The 23474-nt window shown below is 37.2% G+C and overlaps 1 protein-coding gene across 1 annotated transcript in view; it reads right to left on the bottom strand.

The window, feature by feature from the left end:
• Positions 1-23474, bottom strand: part of DCHS2 (dachsous cadherin-related 2) — a gene marked incomplete at its 3' end in the record, with an annotated part of 97605 nt that overhangs the window by 5416 nt on the left and 68715 nt on the right. The window contains exons 9-18 of the mRNA XM_083861966.1: positions 22531-23365; positions 21397-21636; positions 17811-17945; positions 17354-17563; positions 15262-16119; positions 10434-10541; positions 7457-7668; positions 5841-5992; positions 2829-2959; positions 1088-1374 (exon numbers count right to left, since the gene is read on the bottom strand). Of these exons, the coding sequence (XP_083718092.1) occupies positions 1088-1374; positions 2829-2959; positions 5841-5992; positions 7457-7668; positions 10434-10541; positions 15262-16119; positions 17354-17563; positions 17811-17945; positions 21397-21636; positions 22531-23365 (3168 nt within the window). The remainder of the gene's footprint in view (positions 1-1087; positions 1375-2828; positions 2960-5840; positions 5993-7456; positions 7669-10433; positions 10542-15261; positions 16120-17353; positions 17564-17810; positions 17946-21396; positions 21637-22530; positions 23366-23474) is intronic.

Below are 23474 nucleotides of genomic sequence, written 5' to 3'. Positions count from 1 at the left end.
AAATGAAGCATTATTAAATCCAAGTCTTCTGTGGTGCGTCAAATTTTTGGCTCTGAGGACATCCACCACACACAAAAAGCACCAAGTCAAACAGGTCAGTTCACAGAATTGCAGAATGGCTGGGGCTGTTTGGCAATCTAAGGTGCAATCCTTGGTCAGAGGACTGTCACCTAAAATAGGGTGCCCACAACTGCATACTGCTGAGTTTTTAATATCTCCAGAGACATTAACAACATGCTTTAGCTTTTGGTCAGCCCTCAAGTGGTCAGGCACTTGGACTGGATGATGTTTGTAGATGCCATGCATCCCAAACTATGTTAAGACTCAATGATTCTATTTTATATATGCTCCACTTTCTTCAATATCCACTTTTTTTTATGGCCCACAGCTGTCCATAGTCACTAAAAGAGATTTGTTTTCATTGTTGGAGAACTTCACTTCTACAACAGTACAGCAGTTCAAATATTTGTCCAGGAGTCCAAAAGCTGAGCTCTGTACCCTCCTCAGTCTCAGGGGAAGTTGGGGAGGTCAAAACTCATAAAGTCACTCCCTAGGTGAGTACCATTGCTGTAAGGCAGCATTACACATAGTAAACTTTATATGCATCATCTACCACAGGGACATTCACTACACCTCTGTGGACCTGTGTAACTTAAAATGAAGAAATTCATGCCACAGTAACAGGGCCAGTACAAAGGTACCAACTTGTTTAATATTTTCTCAGAAGAAAGAAGTTCTGAACACTGGACCCTGCTCCCCAAACTGGACTGGATTGTATCCAGTAACTGCTAGTGGTGAATGCATCATTTAAGGAATGCAGCTAGTGTTCACACCAATTGTCTTCTGCAGACAGGAGCCACAAACATTGAAACTGAATGGTTTCCTTAGTCCTTTTAGCAGAATTCTTAGGAAGGGGCTGAAGGTCCCTAGAAAAGCTCTGCTCTGTTTCTGCTCAATAACAGTTTGCAGAGACCTTTCTTTTCAGTGCTCACGTGCATATTAAGACAAATATGAACAAGCACTCCTACTATTTATCATCCTATATGGAAAGATACCACATGCTGTGGTCCATTTACTGTGTCCCCACCTGATAAAAATCTTGAGTAAACACGGGAGGGTTATCATTGATGTCCAAAACAAGGATGGTGAGTGATGCTTCTGTTTGATGCACAGAATCTGAAACTACGATACACAGCGTATACACAGCAGTTTCTTCAAAATCTAATGGTTCCACCACCACGATGACACCAGTGTGTTGATCGATGGCAAATTTCATTTTAGGACTATTATCATAAATAAAACCAAACTGAAGTGCTGGCCTGGAGTCTGCATCACTTGCTGACACTTGAGTCACTACAAAACCAGGCAGGGCATCTGAAACAATAATTTTGAGAATAAGTCAGAGTTAAAAGATAATGTTACAATTTCTGAAGATTTTGCCTATTTGGATCTTGGATATATGTAATCTTTCTGTATAGCTTTTGACGTATTTAAACTTTGTGTTTTAAAATAATCCCAATATCCAGAAAAGCTATGGAAACAGTAGTGGATTTCTTCAAAGGTATGCATTGTATCCCAGTTTTAATTTGGGTTTTCTTTAGACTTTCCCAGATCCAGTGCAGTCATAACAGTTTCTTCACCAGCAACAGGAACTTACAAAGCTTTCCACAAGCATTTAGCTGATGTCTATTTACTGAACAATGGCACAAGATATTTAACTGAGGCATCAGAGACCCCAGTCTGGGTAGAACCAGCAAATGCAATTCTGGAGCTTTTCCAAAGGAGGAGAAGGCCACTAGAGAGAAACAATGCCTTCAGACACACCTACATGGCATGAAAACATGAAGAGATCAAGGTAAAATCCTATGAGACTGAGAAACTGGGTACAGACAGCTTTTGTCATTGGCCAATTTGACAGCACCAGTGATTGCAAACTGAACCTATTAGTGATCGTTTTACAAAGCCTGGAACTAACAGAAGCTAAACCATTTCTCATTTGCATGCCTGGGGTACAAAGCCTAAAAATACTGTGCCACGTCCTAAAGGAAGTGTTCTTAAACAGAATACAAAAAACCAATTTAGTAACCAGCAGTTTACAGCTGCTGTGCATCTATGAATTCTGTACTTGTCATTAGCAGTGGCAGGTAAATTTAGGAAAGACTACAATATAACAGAAAAGATAAACTTGATTTTTTTCTGTTGTTGACAGGAGTACTGGTGCTTATAGTTTTTCCTGCAGTGTATCTTAATGCATTCACATCTATGATGCTTGTATTTAAAAATTACGGAACTTATGACTCAAGCTGTGCAGATGTTGTGCTAATGTCACACAACACGTGACGTATGAGAACTCAGGAGGTCCTGAGTCCTTCTCTTAATGATCATCAACTGGATTCAGCTATGGAGTTTGATTAACATGTAATTCAAATTTATAGGAAGTATTTCTTTCATCACAACGAAGTTCAAAGTCTCCTTTCTAGCAATGCTGGTTTTAACGCCAAACATTTTTATTGGAGAAGAGCAGAAATCAAACGCATATGAAGAAGACAATACTGAAAACGAACACATAAGAGTTGTATTTCTGCAGATTTTTTCCCTCCTTCTGAATTGTCTATGCTTTTATTGCAAACTATTCTTAAACACAATGTTTAAAGATTAAAAATAACACCTCTGAGAATAAAAGCAGATCACAATTCGATTTGATCATTCATCTTTAATACTATCCATTATAGATTTTACTACAGTTGTTACACAAATCACCAAAAGCACTAAATCATTATCTGAGAATTCCCAGCCTTAACAAAACGTAGCTGTACTTTCACACTTACTTTCTGGGACCTCCACTTCACCTAGTGGTTGGACAACTGGAGCATTGTCATTAACATCTAACACTTGTATCTTCACAATACTTGTAGCAGAGAGTCTGGGGTTTCCTTTATCAGCAGCTTGTACAACCAACCTAGAATTAAAGGAGGTACTAACTGTCACTTTTGATCAGAAATCACTGAATTATCCATCATTATTATAAGCAGGGGAAGTTTTAAACCCAAAAAGATTAGCCATTTCTGTTCCTCACTGCAACTCTTAAATTCTATCTTTCTTTCTGTAAAGATTGACTCTGCACTGTTTTACTTTTTAGTTTTCCAGGAAAAAACGTCCATGAGATTCTACATGGCAAAAGAATGGTAAAATCATACAAAGAAAAGGAAGTGTTCATCTGTACTCACTTCATCCAATTTCATAACAAATGTAAATGGTTAAACAACTCTTTAAAATAAGACACAGTTCTCCTGTTGGTAATTCAGAGCAGGATTTAAAACCTAAATACCAAATTATCATTTGCAGGAACATCATTCTCTTCATTGTTTATAATTGGAAAATATCAAAATAGTATTCAGCCTGAATGCCTGCAGACACAGAGTAGGCCTTCTATTACATTATAAATGCAAGTGATAAAGTGAAAACTTTGAATACATGCACCATTTCACAATGACAAAGTTCCCACTGATTTTAGTGGGATCAGAATCTTGCTGTCAGATTAGATGAGTTTTGACTGCACACTTCCATTTCACATCTGCATAAGAATGGGTTGTAAATTCTGTAAACAACCTTTTCATTTCCACAAACAATGTTGCAAAGGAAACAGCAAGCAGCTCGTGATAGATATGGATAAAATGTTTACTCTTCGGGAGAAGCAGCTTCCGAACAATAAAAAGCAAATGTAACCTGAGATTATATGGAAGACTTTATCACTTTCCAGTAGGGAAGATTCCAGAAGGGAATTCAAAATTAAATCTAACTCCACAGGTAATCTTTAAAAAAACCTCAAAGGAACAAAACTCAAAACCCCCCCAAAACCCAAACAAAAATGGAAAAACAAAAAAACCCTCTCCCCCCCACTCCCAAAACAACACAACCCAAACCAAGTCATGCTCAAGGATATACAAGTCAAAGCTGAGCATGTCAATTAAATGTTTTATGTACTAACAACTGTTGTCACGTTGCACCATATTTTTTTTTGTCTCCTCAAAGAGGGAGAAAAAGTATTTAGAAGATCTTTCTTCTAAGTAACAATTTAAAAGTTTCAAATAGATATTACTTCCTAAATGTTCACTTAACAGTGTGGAATACCAAGGCTGTAACTCAAGCTGTGGCTTGCAGCATTTCCATTCCTTAATCACACCAGCTCTGCTCTGGGTATCCCTGTGGTTTCTGATCTGACAGAAGACAACTTAAATTGCAGGGTTGTATTCAATCAGTGACCATGCATAATTCCATATAGAAAGTGTATTTTTTCTAGAATGAATATTGGTAAGGTATACATATGGAAATATTTTACTAAAAATAATCACTTTCTAAGGTTTCAGGAAAAAAACCCTTTCATAAAAACATCTTAGCCAAGGCATTAAAATTAAGATTCTGTCAACACTCTTGTTATAAACCCTGTTGTAAGGGACTTAGAACTTCTGGGGATGAAAATGTTCAATTCAGATATACAAAACTCCTTGCAAATTGGAAAAAAAATGGTAACATTTTGACATCAAACAGGAAAAAAGTTTTGAAAGCTTCTTTTGCTATTTACTTTTCACCTAACAATGTATAGATTAATAACTTATTTTAGAGAGAAAGAATATAAAGCTACAGATTCTCTGAACAAACTGTTAAACAAAGTCTAGAATTCAAACATAGATACTGAAATACATTAGGCTCCCAGTTAAAGAGAGATATGAGAATTATTATGCTCCCATGTTCAGCTTTTCACAAACAGTAAATATCCTTCCTTTGAAGGACTTGTTCAAGGTGTTCTTTTAAAGTACAAGTTACAAATAAAATATATTATGCTATTTAAGTTTTTTGAAAATCAGAACTGATGTTTTTGATTCAATGAAAAACTGAAGAAAACTCCCTCCAAATTAAATGTCCCATGTATTAAGTTCAAACAAAGTATTTTGGGGACATTACTATGGAATCTGCCTGATATTAAAAAATCCCCCATACTTTGTCAATCATCTTGGATGTGGTTTTCTAGAAATTGTTCTCATTCGTAAGAATTCTTATTGGATGTTTCAAGCTTTGAGGTCCCATAGGAAAGGAAAACTTGCAAATATTTTAATTGATACCACAACCAGATGGAAAAAAAAGTAATTTCTACTGACACATACGCAGAAATAATACTTTTTGTGGAGATTGCAGTACTTAAAATGGGCCTATTAATGAATCTGTATAGTCATGTTTTCTTTTATTTTCTTTATATTTTCTTCATATTTTCTTTATTTGCTTTCTAATTCCAACTGTGGCATGACCCATAAAGAAAAACTGTCATGTCCACTTGACCATATTTAATCAGAGTTTCTGAAAAACAGGAAAAAAATTAATACTTAGTGCAAGATAGGTTATAGATGGAAACATTTTAAAAAGAGTCTTTATCACATTACTGAGCAGAAATTTTGAACTATATACTAATTAAAAATTAGAACATATCCCTATTTGTTGGATTTGATTTGAGTGTTTTCACTGTGTCTTTATAAAGAACATTTCCTGAGAGGGAACGGTCGTACAGTTATTAATAAACTAAAATCAAGGAACTTTCACTGTTTCTATAGTGAATAATCACACTTATATCAGTAAGTGTTATCATCGATTAAACTAGATTATATTTCTTTCTCTAAATTTGGTAAAAATGGGCAGCTTTAGTGTTGTTCTCAGTGCTGTCTGGCTTGCACCCAGGTTCTGGATAATCGGTAATGGATATCAACAGGAAACTATGAAATATGTAACATGAATATTCTCAAGTTAGACTGGACAAAATCCACATTTTTATGAGAAGCTTACATACAAACCTGTAAGATGAAGTGTTTTCATAATCGAGGCCTGTATTAGTTGTTAGAATTCCTCGTGCTGAATCTATTAGAAATGTTGCATTTTCGTTACCAGATAAAATTGAGTATTCAGTTTCTCCATTCAGGCCACTGTCTAGGTCAGTTGCAAATACCTGTTTGTGAGCAAACCTGAGGCTTAATTAAAAACAGCAGAACGTGATTTCAGAAAGAAACCCCTTATACCAGTCAGATATTTCTGATTACTGTCCTTTTAACTGCACATATTTAAATAAACCAACATCTTTGTCCCCAGCTTGAGTGTCATGTAAGGTCACAAAATCTGCTCATGAACTGCAACGGGCTGCACATGAATAAGTAATTTGAAATTCAGCTACATAGAGCACTACATCTGAATGTAATAATTTTACTCTTAGGGTGCTGTGAGAATATTCTCCCCGTTAAGCACATAAAAAAGCATTTTCTCAGTAGCACAGGACTGACCTTTAAAGTATTGCTGTTATACAAAGAGACAAAGGATAAAATAATTAAACTACTAAGCTTTCATGGAATAGTTTATCAATTACCTTTTAAAAATACCAATCAGAAAATGCAAAAAGGACAGAGGCAATGTGTAAAGATTTGCCAACAGAATAAGTAACATTTAGCAATAGTGAACAGGTTTCTCAGAGTCCTCTTACTCTTTGAAGAGTCATCTTTGTATTTTTTTTTGGTCGCTGAAGAAGCATTATAATGAGTCTGGGATCCAAAACATAGCAGAGGCAATCAGTCAGATTGAATAAAGGAAACATAACAGAATGTATTCTGTCACAAAATTTTGATTACACATCTGGCTTGACTACCTTTTGATTTTTCTCCATTCCTGGACATATGTTTCTCTAAATACAGTGTCCATCAGTTTCTAATCACCTTGCCCTGGAGGCATTTGTAGCTTTTCATTTATTTATTCTCTAGGGAGGGAATATCTTTAGTACCTACCATGACCCTCACTGTGACCTGACTTGCAATGCAAGAACATGTACTGAGGAAATTATGTGTTCTTCTAGTCCAACTGATGTCTTCTTTTGCTCTAACATGGCCAGCTGGAAACATTTTGGGAGAATGGATCCATTCAGAGGAAGAAGTGTTTGCACATTTAAATTAAGACAAGCTGCTCTTAAGGCATCAGATTTTAAATTGAACACTTGGGTTTGACTCTACTAGTCTGATGAGTAGAAAGTATTCTTTTTATTGCTACAGTCCTTTCAGTAGAGGCATTAATACAAGACCCAGCCTATATTGTAACCAGAACCACAGATTTGAATGGTATTTTTCAATTGCTTGAAGATTTTTTTTTTAAAAAGAAAGTTTAAATTCCAGGTGCAGAGTTATTAAGAAGATACAGAATTCTCTTTCAGCTTAGCAGACCTGAAAGAATGATCTGATCTGACATGTGGTCTAGAAAAAAACAATCATTTAATATTTTAGATATCCAAGCAGAGTAGTAACAACACCAAGAATCCCACTCCCAGCTTTTAAGACAGAACAGACCAGACCTAGCAGAATTGTAGTGATGAACAGATCAGCCAAACTTCTTTTTAACTAGAGCACTGTGCTTGGGAAGATACACTTCTACTTACCTGTATGATGTCTGTTTTAGGACTCTGGCCTTCCCATACTGATGCTTTGTAATAGCTTTGCTCAAATTTAGGTGCATTGTCATTCACATCTTGAATCAAAACCGTCACTCCACAGAATGCTGAATTGAAGCTATTTTCAGCCACAACTGTTAGATGCATTTTACACTTTACTTCATAGTCAAGGTACTTTGGCTCTTTCAATGTGATTGTGCCTGGTTTGTTACAAGATAAAAAAAAAATCTCAAGATGTGACACACTCATTTAGGGAAAAACATGTACAAATGCAGTCATGAAATTCCTAGCATATATAGTCACCTCCACTGAACACATGACAGAATTCCAGCAAGCTTGCCATTGTGTCCTTTTTCTACCTACCATCACCCCAACATGCTACTGAATAAATCTTGAATAGCTAAGTTTTTACCAACCACCACTACACACTGGCAATTTCCTAAAACTAAACCAATTCACTAGCAGAGGAATAGAGACAAAGTGTCTGCATGATGTTTCCTCCTGGGTACGTGACTATGAGACAGCTGTGCCAGAAGAGACTCCTGTCCCTCATCTGGCAGTGGCCACCCCTCCATCAAAATCCACATCAGGCAACAGCTGTAGCTGTTTCTGTATCTGACTGACACACAGGAAAAACACTCACTCCTTCTGATGCAGCAAGCCCTCTCCCTGTTTGATAGCTGTTATTCTATCAAAAATGAACAAATAATGAGACTTATTGAGATGACAAGTACAACTGGCCACCTCCACATTAAACATGAAATGTCCTTAGAAATCTACAGTCATTGTGTCAATGTTCTAGGAACACACTCATAATTCTCCATTAAATCTAAGCATAAAACAATCTTGATTTGTATGTTAATTTTCATTAGAATTCAAATTCAGTTTTGCATGGACTTTTCATTAATGATGTCATGAATCTTGTTATCCCAAACTTGGGCTATCATAAGAATACACGAACTGTGGCTCTCCAAATTAGTGCTTTTTGGTTTTTGTTTTCTAGGATAAGCAAACATTAACTATTGTTTATGGACCTGCGTCTTGAACATAAAAGTTTCACAGGTGTTTTATTTTCAGCACAACACTTAAAAGTATCACATTCTGTTTACAGAGAAAAGAGAACAGTGACAGAAGAAATACACTTCCAGATGGCAGAGAGCAAACTGAAAGGCTCTAGGGTAGAGTGAAACAAATAATAAAGTTTGAGGTATACCACCAAGGAGGAACATGTGAAAGAACCAGAGCTGCTCATTCTTAATAAGTGCATTTGAAGAAAAAACAGTGTAACGGTCTTCAAATATGTAAATAATAAGGGGGTTGTCTTTGTCTTACATCTACTCTTACTAGATTTGAAGTAATAAGTTCAAAACATTTCAGCAAACATTCAGATAAATACGAATAAACTTTCCAACTGCCAAGACTTTTGCAGACTTTTGAGAGGGTTTGCAGAATCACTGGTCCCTGATGGTTTTTAAGAACGGTACAAATTTCCATCAGATTTTGGCGCAATTGATTCCCCTCCTGCATCGAAGGACAGACTAGCTCACGTCTTTGAATCACCTCCTGTTCTAGTTTCTACAATTCTACAGTATAATAAAAAGTTACAATGACAGAAAGTCTTCTCCAAAGTGTGGTTAATTAACATCAGTGCTTGAAAAGACAAGTAGAGCAGATCTTTGGCTGTTCAGAAGACAGGGCGTTGATACAGCTCAAAATACTTCTGCTGTAGAACCAATGGATAGAGAATTACTGGTGTCAAAATTATGCTAATATAAGCACTGCTCTCAAAAAGTCTTTGAAGGTTGAACTTTAATTAATGTTTTCTAAGAAACAGAAGAAAGGCAATAGAAGAAACTACAATGCATCAAATGTATCAAAAGAAGACTCATTCACTGCTATAGAAATTCCACTCCTGTTTGTGAAGAGAGTGCTTATGAGACTCTTCAACGCATCATGTAACCATTTTTCAGACTAGCTTGATAAAAAAAACCCCAGAAAATCCCATTAAAATTTTCTTTCTTTTTGAAGGTGATATTGGAAAAGATTCACTTCCTCAGCAAAAAAACTGTCTGGGTCAAAGATGCTCTTTAAGGCTGATCTCTCTAGTTTTATTTCAGTGAAGTAAGAAGGACTTGAAAATCAGAAGTATACACTTCAAGAGCCCGTCATCTAAAAAAATTATTTTAGTGGTATGCTATTTGATGTCTGGAGACATCAGGGTCATCAGAGGTTAAAGCCTTCAGAAACTCAAGGATAAAGCTATTTATTAAGGATACAAACTATTTAAACTGTTTCTGAGGAAAACTACTTACAGTGTCTATACGCCATCCCAAGAGAAGGGACTGCAGCCATTCAGAAGGCAAACTTATTGCAGATGTTTAGGAGTTGACAGGTAACCAGAGTAGCTGTGCTCTCTTACGAGCCTTAGAGAAGAACACATAAATGTACACAGGGAACACCTCACTCTCCTGCACTTGGAATTCCTGACTAAAGAGCAGGTGAAAGCAGAACTGCTTCAGAACACAAATACAATCACAAAAGGTTAACAGACTTGACTTTAAAATGTGTTGAGGTTTGCCTGAAACAAGGAGCATTAAAATCAACAAGAGTCTAATGCTTCCACATTAGAAGTGTTTTGAAGGATTTTGTTCATTGAGTTTTTGGGAAATTGTATGATGAGAAACAAGATGAAATCTCAGCTTGGATCACAAAGCAGTAGTTTATAACTCCCAACACCTGGTGATCAACAGTAAATCAGAACTGAGTGTTTTAAACAGGTATACTGGTGTTCCATTTCTTTTCACCTCAAGTTTACAACAGTGCCTGTATTTACTAATGACCTTCTCATTGTAACAGAATTACTACTAGGGAATACTCTTAAGATATCTAGCCCTTATTCTTGTGGTAGGAACTTACTACTGCTCCAAAGTACACACAAACACATGAAAAGAATTATAAGATGTACCTGTGACAGGGTGTATGGAGAATATTTCCTGGTCACCGAAGATGCTGTATTTTATGCCTTCTCCAGTAAATTTGTGTTCATAGGCTTCCACTGTTAGAAGTGATGTACCTATGGAAGCAGTAAGACATTTTCATCACGTCCATTCTAGAAGGTTTTGTTCTAATTTTATACTATTGGTATTAATAATAGATGCACAACTACATACTAGGTTAGGTGCTCATCTATTAGTTCAGTAGAATAATTCTCCATGATTTTTCCTATATTGCAGATTCATAGACAAAGCACTGTCTCTCCCTCCTTCCTCAGTAAATTACACATCTGATAACAACTTTACCTGCCTAAATGGAATTATGAGATTTAAGATTCCCTAATTGCAAACTCACAGGAATCATTGGAGTTCTCTCTTACCTGAAGTCACATCTAATTTTATTTTTTGGGTTTTTGGTGCATCATGTCAGCTGCAAATGACCAGAAAGATTTTATTTTTTTCTCCATTTATCAGGATTCAATTTAGGTTTTTGAACAGTACCTTAAATTAAATATCCTTCAGAATTTTAATTAGCCACCTTTTGACAAAGGGAAAGAAAAGATAAAACTATGTACATAGGTAGGTGTCAATTCACATAGAATTCAAATTCCATGAAAAGACTAATAATTTAATACAGAATGCAGGAGACGTGAAATAAAAATCCTGTTTGAAATTAAATAAAAGGGAAAAATTGGAAATGAATAAATTATCCTTCCCAGAATCATCACATTTAACAAAAATATAGCAAGTTCAAAAGGCATTATCAAAACCTCCAAATAATTATTCTTTGCAAGTGACTTACAAAATTGTCTAGCATCTATGGCCATTGGTTTTAATGTTTCTAATTATTTAATTAAACTGTAATTGATTCCACACAACTGTGATGGAATGAGGCAACCTGAGCTCTTTCAAACAGCATTAGAGGCAGCCAGTAATTATATCACAAAGGTCATACTGCTTATACTCCATGTCCTGGATGTCACAGGAAAAGACTTCAATATAAAAAAATGAGAAGAAACATTGCTATTACAATGATCTGATACCTTTTTTTATTTTAGCAGTTACATACTACTTTTTAAAACTCAGTATTTTTCTATTAAGGTTTTACTATTTGCTCTCAAAAATCTTTCTGTCAAAAGCAGAAGTATGCCAATTTTAACATGTGATTTTCTGTACTTGTCAATATACTTGTAAGATATTTACTAGAAAAGCTGTAGAATCAACATCCATCTGTCCAATATGAAAAGACAGATACATGAATGCTGAGCTAGAGTTTTTAGGAATTAAAATAAGGGGCTGTAGGTTGCATTTTTATTGCCAAGCAACTTTGATCTGCTACAGAAAAACTGCAAGGACAATCATTCATAGTATCCTCAGAGCAGAGTTAAAAATAAGAAAAAAACCCCTAATGTCTGAAGAATATCTCTATTCATCTTTTAACACTGTCTGCATCTTTTTCTTTGCTTGTGTGTTTAAGAAGAAAAACTACCAGAAATAAAGGAAGCAGCAGCATTTCTACTCGAATCCCTGTTTTCCAGAGGTTAGGTTAATAAACTCCTGTTTTGAATCCTCATATCCTAATCCTTTAAGCTCCACATTTTTCACACAGATAGAATTGTTTACAACTTCTTTTTAGCAGAGAACAAATCTCTTGCATTCTGATACCTTTCACGGAAAACAATTCATCCAAACAGTGAATTTTTACAGCTTATTGTCAAAGAAGTATGACCAAAGTGTGAGGTCAGTTGTGACACAAACAGGCCTTGTACTGAAAAAGAACAACAGAAAATGTCCATCTGCTGGAACTTGCCATTTCATTCACATGCAATTCAGACATTGCCCCAAGCAGAGGTCACATTATGTAGCCCTTAACAGAGGAAAATCAGGGAAAGGGAGCTTTCTCCCTGCAAAACACATCAAGGCTGAGATCAGCACTGGAGACAGAGCAAGGCAGCAGGGAGATCGGGTTAAAAGCAGAAAGCAGTCAGGTTGGCTTGAAATGCTAGGCAATTGACCTTTGAATTACTTAAAAATAATGAAAGACATTAAGAGTGATATAAAATACATAAATCAAGGGGTTTCTTCAGTTTAATCACAGTCTGACTGCACATGGAAGTATCTCAAACTGTTTTATGCAGCCTAGATTCCCAACATTATGCCTGCAGACTCAAAACCAAAACATGGCAGAGCATTTGCCTACCTGGCCAAACCAGCTCCAAAACATTTGCTGAATTCTGTGTTAGGACATATGTTTTATATATATGGAGAGGTTTTTATATGTATGTTCTAACACCAGCACTACACTGAGCTACTCTATCACTGTAGCATTTTCTTCTTTCTTCACTACTCATTATAGTAGTCTCTTTTCCTAGTCCTCTGCCATCTAACCTGTGTTCATCCCTGCCATTATTTCTTCAGGCTTTTTAATTGCCATGAAAGGAAAAGCTGAGCACAGAGATAATGATTCAAGAACCTTCTGGACACAAATCCTGTGCCACGTGCTCTGTGATGACCCTGATTGAGCAGGGATGTAAGACCAGATGACCCTCTCAGTCCCTCTTCCAACCTCACCCATTCTGTGATTCTGTGACCTAAAGAATGAGGGGATACCTATTTGATATCTAACAGAAAAAGAAAATAGAGGAGTCAAGAAGTTTTACTGGTGCATCTGTCTCCAAGGAACTGTTATGCAAACAAACATTCAACTAAAAGTTGGGTAAATAATGAAGGTTTCTTACCCTCTGAAGAGCACAGTCACTTGATTATTTATTGATTAGCTTCTAAGTGCCTGCTGTAATACAGTTTATAATATTTAAACACATTAAATATTCAATACTAAACAAAATAATAGAAAAATGGGGTTTTCTGAAGGTCATTAAACTTGGAGGTCAAACACAAAGAAAATGTGACCACAAGGACCAGTTCCTGAGGCACTTACCCATTTGATGGGTTTAGACTAAATTAAAACTAAGGACACTTGGCTTTGGTTTTCTTGTTGCTTATATTATTCACATTTTTTACTCTTTTCAAAATAAACTTAGCGTTTTTCCCCTCCATCAGCTAAGGCAGAAATAAAATTATGAAGAGAAGCCACATTTATTAATACCAGTTCTACAAATAATCAGTATGTAATGTAAATCTTCCCTGGACTGAATACACTGGTGCCATTCACATCCATGGGGTCCCAGGATCACATCCATCCTATAAGCTAACTTCTAAGAGAGTTTTTAATTATAATCATGCTTTTCTTCCCCACTGAAATGTAAAGTATTTGATATTTATTTATGCTTATGAAAAAAGGAAAATAGTATAAACAGAGACAAACAGTACTAGTATTTGGTAAAATCTGCTATATTCTTAAAAGAATTTGATCTTCTTAGCAAATGGAAGTATTATTAAACACAAACTAACATTTTGTGATCAAACCCTCCTGTTTACCCTGAAGCTTTGCTAAATTTCCTTTAATCAAAACAACTTAAATTGAATCTTAATTATATTTCTATAGATTGAATGAGAAAACACAATGGCATTCTGATACCATAGTTCCTTGGGGCATTTCTGTAATTTCAGGCTGGCTTTTCTAGCCTGACCCAGGAACACATCTACACTTTAAAAAAATCTAGGACCAGAGCAGTTTATCTATTGCCATAAAGCTCTGATCTTTATTTTCTTTTGTTAAATGTAACAATTTGAAAATTTGCCTTGTAGTCCCAAACAAGCACAGAGGAAGGATTGGCTGAATAACCACAGCAGTAATTACTGCAACAGCCATCTTCACCCTTCATTCTCTTCTGTTGGCAGTCATCCAAGAATATTGATTGGTTTTCCAAAATTACTAACACATTTCTTATTTACTGATTCATAATCCAATATACAGGCTGTTACTCAAGATCTATGAATTAACTAGTCTCACAAACCCCTTAGGATATAAAGGAATACTGCTCTTGTTTTACAGAGGAACTTAGAATTATAACAAAGATAAATTACTTGTTCAAGGTGAACCCCATAAGCTGTTTGAATAGAGAATATAGTGCAAGTCAGATCTCTAAATACATCTGGTTAATTAAACAGTGAGATTTGTGGACAGAAATACGTGAAAGGCATTCCTTTCTGCCTCTCATCAGGACAAAACCAATCCCTGATGCAGGACAAGATACCACATCTAATTGGCTGGAGGGATAACTACTAACGTGTTCTTTGAATGATAAAAAGTAGAGCAGTAATTCTCATCAATATCTAGAACAAATCCAAATAAATCTGTAAGCACCTTGTGACTGAAGCCGGTTTGTCTATAGGTAGTTTTCCATAGTGCAGGCTTTACCTAGAGAGACACTGTAGAAGCCTGTCCAAGTGATCATGTACCAACAGCCTCTGACCTTCTCTACCCCATCCTACTCCCCTTTCTCCTCCTTCTGCAAGTCCAAAATTTCGATAAGGTATTTCTGAAGGCTACTACAGTTTGTGAAGGGTATTGTGAAAACAAGAAATGCCAGGTTGCATCTGGTTCCCAACACTCAGCTCATCTGAGCTTCTGTGCACTGCCCAGTGAAGCAACAAGTAAATGCTGTCCACCCATCATTAAAGTAATTTTGCTAAATGAATGATTAGACAATGCCTCCTCTCCATTGCATCTTTTTCATGCTGGTCCACTGGAAAGGGGGAAATGGGTATCGGCTACATCCACCTTAACTTTTCCCTGCTGCTGCACAGAAGAAAAGGTTTCTGTATACTATTCATTACAATTACCATTCCAAAAGGAGTGGTGATTGGTGACTCCAAGGAGAGGGATTTCATGCCCACCTGCTCTACTGTTCTCAGGCACACTTGCTTCGTACAGACTGTGGCTGAATGAAATCACCTCCTCTTGCTCTTCTGTAAAGATAATGACCACAGCTGTGGCTGTTCGAGGTGCAATGCCTTGATCTGAAGCGGTCACTAGCACCTGGGTACTGAAGTCCTTGGAATCCAAGGGCTCCTGAAGAATGATGTCACCTGTCTTCACATCGATCTGAAATACAGTTTCTGCCATCATCAAATTAAAAACAATAGCTCCATTTAATCCCAGATCCACATCCTCTGCTCTCACAGTGGTGACTGTCTCATTCACAGCAGTTTCAGCAGGCACAAAGACCCTGATAGGATTCTGGAAAAAAATGGGATCATTGTCATTGACATCATCAACGTGCACCACAACACTAACAGTGGTGCTCCTTGGAAAATGGGTGCTACAGTCACTTGCCACAGCCCTAAATGTGTACTGGGACTTGGTCTCCCGGTCCAGTGCCTTTGTTGTAATGATAGAGCCTGTCACACTGTCAATTGCAAATGCTCCATAGGTATCATCGATGAGGGAGTACATAACTTCACCATTCAAGCCAGCATCTTCATCAGAAGCAGAGAGGTCCAGGATAGTTGAGCCTTCCTCCAGGTCTTCTGTCACAGAGATGTGATACTGGGTCTTTGCAAACAACGGGCTGTGGTCATTTTCATCCAAGACTGTTAGATGGAGCTGTGCAGTGGAGCTTCTCGAGGGACTGCCTAGGTCATGGCACTCGATTACAAGAGTGAAATTGCTAATGTCTTCTCTGTTTAAGCTACGAGTGACCAACAGCTTGCCTGATGTGTTATTTAGTGTGAAGTATTCTCCAACATTTCCACCTTTAAAACACACAAAAGATGAAACGATCACAACAACTTTTAATAATAAAGAACCTGTTGTGAATGCTCTATGCTAATTACAATAACAAGGTCCAATTGCTCATACAGCTAGTGTGCTCATGTGCCTTTCGCATGTTTTATTTCTCATACAAATAAAACAGGTATTTCATTTAAATCAGTGGGTGGCGATGAGAACAAATGGAGAATGTCATATCAATTTACAAACTGGCTATCTGGCCAAATGCTATCTTTTTTTCCAAAGCAGCCCACCTCATAAAAGGTCATGCATTTATGTTGCTATATGAAGCAACCTCTTCCCAACCTTAGTTACAAATTCCACAAATCTATAAAGCATTGCTGACAATTGTAATTCCTTGCTCTTTGTTCTCTTCTACAAACCCGTCACTTGGAATTCAAGAGTTGCGCAAGGTCGTGATTTGGGGGCACTGGGAATAAATACAAGTCAACTGAAAACTCAGCATTTTGAGTAACAGTGAATGGCATACATACTTTATAACATGCAGAAAGATGAAAGGTAACTAAATTAAATGTCATAGAATATCCCATTAAATAATATTAAAGCCAAGAAAACAAAGGAATTAATAACTGTTTCTCCAAAGAAAAATGTGATGGTTTTTACCACAGTAGCTCTCTGCCTATATTTGAACTATTGCTGAGAGCCACAAACCAAAGTAAGCACAGCAAACTTGTATTTGTCCAAAGATACTACAAGAAGCTTTGAACAGCTATGGAACTTACTTGGCATGGTGGACACAGGAAGAGTTTGGCAAGACAGAAGCCAAGTATGACATTACTAATTGCTGGGTGAAAGAAGCTCTCACAAAATAAAATTTATGAAACAGAATTAATTAAACAAAATTCAATTAATTTTTGGGAATATTTTCAAGGGTATATTTACATTCAGACTTCTACAACTATAACAAAAAGAACAAAATTATGCCTACATGATTAATGCCTCGTTCCAGCATTTTTTTTATTTTTTTTTCCCTTCTGCACTATTTCAAATCCAGAAAGCAGAATGAAAGTATGCCTGGGAAGTACTAATTAGTGCTGACAAAAGGGTGAGACATCTCATTTTCTTTTCCACATAAAAGAAGTATATGGACAAGATGGGAGCTAGGGAGGCCTGGTAAAGTCAAGACTATCTAAAACTTGGATGCTGCTGTTTATATATTCTTGATTTATAATAACAAAATGACAAAATGTAACTTACCAATTATTTTGTATCTTAGAGCTCCATTATTGCCAGCATCCATATCTACAGCCTGGATAACGTAAACAACAGAAGGCTGTTGGTTCTCTGGAATAAAGATCTCCAAGGCAGGAAAAAGAAACGTGGCAGAGTGATCATTTTCATCCAGCACTGTGCAGATTACTGTCACTGTACTTGACAGTGACGGGGTTCCACTGTCTCGAACCAAAACTAAGATCAATAAAAAGAAAGCAAATTTCATTCAGTGGTTGTGGGTGCAACAATACATATTCTTTAACAATATCAAAGTATGAGAGTTATTTGTGCTATTCAAAAAGCATATGCTCTTCTGTACTAGAAAATCTTACCACTTGCATCTAATTCAGAAGGCATGAAAAAAAGAAATGCTGATAGTTACACCTCACACTCACTCTCACTTCCCACTCTAGAGGCATTCATAGACATTTCACACTGCTACCTTTAATACTGAAAACCTCCTGGGTTTCCCTGTCCAGTGATGCAGCTGTTACGAGTTCTCCGCTGTCCGAGTTCATCTTGAATTTCTCATAACCAGCTCCTGGTAAGATTTCATACAGAAGCAAGGAATTCAGCCCTTTAAAACAGAATGGAAATCTTAGTAAAACAGAGCAACTCTCCACCCATGCAGGTCTATTTATTTGTGTCTTCTTCCTCCAAGTTCTTCTGAATGACAATTCCATACAGTTCCTGATCAAACCTACAATTTGTATATCATACAGGGATATTGGCCTTCTCATCTTTCTCTAGGAAATAGGTTAAAAATGTACAAGCTTTCAGAAACCTTTCTTTCAAAGTTACCCACCTTAGTTGAACAGGAAATGAGACTAAATGTTCTTACCTATTATGGTCGTAAGATAATTCTTTTCATATTTCTTCTCGTTTCAACATCCTCCCAAGGAAAGTATAATGTCATCTCCATCACACTTATGATCTTTAATGAGTTTAATCCTACGTTATATCCAAAGGGTTTGACTATTGCGCCCTTATCTTTTTGAAAACTTTTCTATGTTCCATCACACCATTCTGTGTTTTTCCCACCCAGAATTAGTCCTTTAGTAGGGCAGAGACAGTGGGTACACCTTAAAAATTACACGATGCTTCTAGTCATATGAAAACTCCTATTCAATGTCAAACACTGCCTACCTGTTCTCATCTGCTGCAGTCGAGCACAAGACAATCTGCACGGGATTTGATGGAGAAACCCATGTGAGAGAAGACACTATTCACAATCAGTGCTGAAAAAACATGGGTGCCATCCATTCACACAATGCTGAAATTAAAACTTTTAACCCTTAAAGAACATAGATATGTAGCATCTTAATTACATTTATTTACCAAGCATTTACTGACTCCCATATCCAACTGGCAGGAGTGTGTAAAGTAGCTTTAGGAAAAAGCTGCACACCCTGCCCAGGAGAAGAGCATGCTGACTCTACACATTCACACACCACAGCACAGCAGCTAGCACATTTGCACTCAATCCAACCTGCTGGTTAATTATTCACTAGCACTAGTCACATTTTAGGGGCAGAAATTACAGACTGAAATAAAAAATGTTCCCCCGCCCCAAAACCAGACTCAAGTTTCATCTTTATAGGACCTTACAATAATGTCTAATGAATGGCAGTAAGCCCTGTCTCATAACTCAAAGCCAATGGTTCCTATTAACCTTTTAAGATTTTTCTCCTAAGGCTCCAGACATAACTACTGAACCACAGAGGTGAACATCAGCTTAAAAGTAGATCTTGCCAAATTCTAGTTCAGTTCTTCTGCAAAGATCTACCTCAAGAAAAATCCCTGACCAATCTTAAATATGCTGCTGGTATCTTTGCTTTCCCATGCATATTTTTCCAACATGCATATTTTCCAATGTTAACATCTTTTATACTTGCATTTACTGATGTTGAGATGTCAGCTGAGTGGAGGTGAGGGCATGGAGGGCTCCTTAAAGGCTCCCAAAGTCAGGCAACATAGAGATACAGTAAGTGCAGGTGTCTTAACGTGTAGGAGGGAGGCAGCTGAACAAAAGGGTTTCAGTGACATTCATGTGAAAGAAAACTATTCCAAAGTCAGAAGTTTTACTCATAATTTCCCCCCAAAAAGACCCCTTCCAGTCACAGAGAATGAAGCAGAAAGTAAAATAAAACAAAAAGTTGATAATGACTGGTTCCTCCCAGTGGTCACTCAGGGAACATACAAAGTGAACAAAAAAGTGTGATGGGAGAAAGTCCTCCACTGAGAGTATGCAAATATAACTGGCATGTGAACTGCAATTAAAGAGTGAGTATAAATAAATGTGATGTAAAAACTAAGAAAAATAACACCGTGACAGGAGTAATCTTATTCAAAAATTGTGTTCCAAAAACATAAGAAAATTGAATAGCATTATATTTATATGACTCCTAAATAAAATCAATTTTTCTTACATTGTGAAGATCATTTCAATATTAATTTGAAACAACACTATTACATACCCATGACATTGGGTCAAATCATGCAAATGTGAGAAAAAGACCCAACAGAAGACTGTGGTTACTGGAAACTGTACTTTAAAAAAATAGCAGGAAGGAACCATCAGCCACAACAGTGCTCCAGCCCAAAGTGCCTGCACAGGCAGGCACACACTGTACCACCCAGTACACTTGGAATGCCCTTCCTCTCCACCCAGCCAAGCCACCCCGACTACCTCCCACTAACTGCTCTGGAAATTTTATTTCTGCTGTATTTCCCACAAGATGTGAAAAAAATATAATGGGTGGAAAAGGAGAGAGAAGAATTTGAGAAAATTCTCAGTTTTCTCCTTTATCTTCCAAACCTTTCTTCGAGGACCACCCTTTTATGTGATCCACAAAAGAAAGAAAATATTTGGAAGAGTAAGATACAGAGGCAGACTGCAGTACAGCTCAGCTGTTATGGAGATCATAACAGACAGGGATACCTACCCAGTCCTAATTTCTAAATACTTTACACACTTGCAGGGAATGTCTTTTCTATTTAATACCTCTATTGAACTCACACCAGCCTTTTGTAATCAATATGTGCTCTACGATAAAATTACAAATCTTACTGAATACAGAAGATTATTTTTCTAACAAATTCCATTATCTGCTTTTAGGATAGCACAGTCTTACATAATTCTAAAGAAAGTACAGAAAGCAAACCCACAGTAAAAATTAAATCATTCACAGAGTTGAGACTACCTTTAGGCCAAAGACAGCAGTATTGTAATACTTAACTCTCTTTCCAGATTTTATTATTTATCACATACCTTGTATAACTGCTCTAGCATATGTACTACCTGTAACAACATATGCTATGCATTTTAGACAGTTCAAAAGAGCAGGTTGTTGAAGAACTGGAGGGAATTTTTTGTTGCCTAGCAGACTCTCTCAGGTTTAGTCCTTACATGTGATTCACCGAGGAGATAAACCATCCCCACATTTTATTCATTCATTCTGTGTATTTTTGAAAAGCAATGCATTAACAATCTTTAGCATGTAAAGACCAATTTAAAATCCGGAGCAGCTTCCTCTATCCCTTCACAGCTCAGCCAGCTGGAAAATCTTGGATGACAGTGCCCCTTCCTGGTCAGAAAAGATGAGTGCATACTTGCTGGTTCTGTTACAAAACCAGGACTCTCGACTAATGAACTGCTTTAAAAGTATCCTAAACGCTCTGACAAAGCGACAGAATGTTCAGATATTAACTTTGAGTTGAATATTGTTCACTGATTTATATCCAGAACACATTGGCTTTCTTCATGTGAAACCTACAATATGCTCTCTCACAGAAGAAAACATTTTACATTTAATATACCCATCAGAGCTGAAGTTACCTCAGAGTGCAGTGAGAATACCTCCAAGCTCCAATTAAAAACTGAGGGTCTGAACCAAAACTGGTATTTTGAAACTCAAAAGTCATACATTACCTTAGGAAAAGCACAACAGCTGCACACACAAGGCATCAAGACTGGATTGGTCCACTATGGTCCACAAGTAAATTATTAGCAAAAGGACACAAATTACCTGCATCTCGGTCCACAGCCTCCACTCTTACGACAAACTCTCCTGGATCTTGGTTTTCATGAACTGCAGTCTCATAAAGTTGCTTCAGAAATACTGGGGTCTCATCATTCACATCAAGAACAGTGACAGTTAGAACTTGTGTGGCAGAGAGAGCTGGGTTGCCGCCATCAAGAGCAATGACTGTCAAACTGTAGCACTCCTGAACCTCACGGTCCAGAAACTGGGCTGTAGTTAAGAGTCCTAATTTAAAGAAAAAATGTTTTAAAAAAAAGTATCCTGGTCCAGGTTAGGATCCTAGTTGTTCCAGCACTCATAGCTTCAATGTAGCATCACCATGCTGCTTCTGGACTTTGTAGTCACTCATTACCTGTGATTCCCTCTGCAGTGCTAACTGGCCTAGAAATACTGCCTTTGGCATCCAGGGAAATTGGGATTCATGGAAAATTCAAGTGGAGTTCAGAGACTGCTTTTTATTTAACTTTGGGCTTAACTTTTTAACTTAAATATTTCTCTTCTTTTGCACGTAAGTTACGCAGTTAGGAGCCCTACAAATCAGTGATAGGTGCATCACCTAATGAATTCAAAATCAGAATAAGAACCAGAAAATACTATAACTATTAAGGTGATATTTGCATTTGTGAGAGCATAGTATAATAGTTAGAAACCAGAGAATTTCAGAGGGCTGAAGAATGAAATCCATCAGCACTTTGAGCCTCCACTGAACACATTCCAGCCACAAGTAATGCTTGATCTCAACTTTGCCTTTCCTCATGCGTACATATTATAACATACGTGTGTGCACATGCTTTAAGTCTGCATCATGCCAAAATCAGAATGAAGTATTTCACTGCACACATTTTCTTTCCCACCTCCCTTTAATGCACTATTGGAAGATGCCCTGGTACACCTACACAACACAGTAACAGTGTTATGACAAAATTTTTGAGCTGAGTCTCAGAGCTTGACCACTGTGCATTGTACTGCCCTGCTTGTGTGGTGCTCTGCCCAAGGCAATCACTCCTGAGGACAGTAAGTCCTCATATACTAATGTGGTATTTCACTATTGCATGGTATGTACTCCCAAATGCCACTGTGAGAATCACAACACAAGAAACCCCGGAGAAGTTACAGTACCTGTGATTTTATCCAGCACAAATGCTTTGTTTTCATTGCCTGAAAGAATGTGATATGTAACTTGTCCATTTCTTCCCTCATCAGGATCCTTTGCAATTATGTGGTGTACAAGGAAGCCCACCTCCACGTTCTCCATGACATAGGAAAGAGGCGAAGACACAAAACTGGGACTGTTGTCATTGACATCTAAAATAACAATTTTCACAGCCAGGGAATCCAGCCGACGATCGGTCAGATTTATTGCCTGGTCTTCTGCAAACACCGTCAAGACCACAGAATGAGTAATCTCTCTGTCCAGTGGAGAAGCTGTGGTCAAAGTGCCATACAAAGGGTGAATAAGAAATGGATTTTCACCCATGTTACTAATTTCTAAGGAATACTCTATTTTGCTGTTCAGAAAACTGCCATCTCCATCCTTTGCATTGAATGTGTAAACCAGAGTGCCAACAGGTACATTTTCTTCTATACCAATCACTACAAAGTCATCTTGAAAATATGGAGAATGATCATTCTTATCTTCTACATCAATACTTAGGAAGACAGTGCTATTTTGTGTGGGATTATTATAATCTTTTATAAGAACTTGTAAAAGAAAGTGTGAATCTGTTTCATAGTCAAGCTCCCTGGAAAGATAAAGGTCTCCTGTCAAGTGGTCTATTTCAAAATGAACATTATCATCTTTGGCAATACTGAAATGCAGTTTCCTGTTAAGTGCCAGATGGTTACTTGGCGCCTTCAGAGAATCCAAAACTTGTGCAGGTTTAAAATTTTCAGGTACAACAAAGTGCTTGAAGTCTTGAGAGAAGTCAGATCTCCTGCTGGGAAGTGGGATCACCTGCAACCAAAACACAAAGTCCACAATATTTTCCCACTGCTATTATGAATATTTTAATATGTAGTGGGCTGACCCTGGCTGGATGCTGGGTATCAGCAAAAATGCTTTC

The sequence above is a fragment of the Zosterops lateralis genome (genome assembly GCF_965231275.1).
Source record: "Zosterops lateralis genome assembly, chromosome: 5".
NCBI classification, from domain to species: domain Eukaryota; kingdom Metazoa; phylum Chordata; class Aves; order Passeriformes; family Zosteropidae; genus Zosterops; species Zosterops lateralis.
This window is presented reverse-complemented; position numbering and strand designations above follow the sequence as displayed.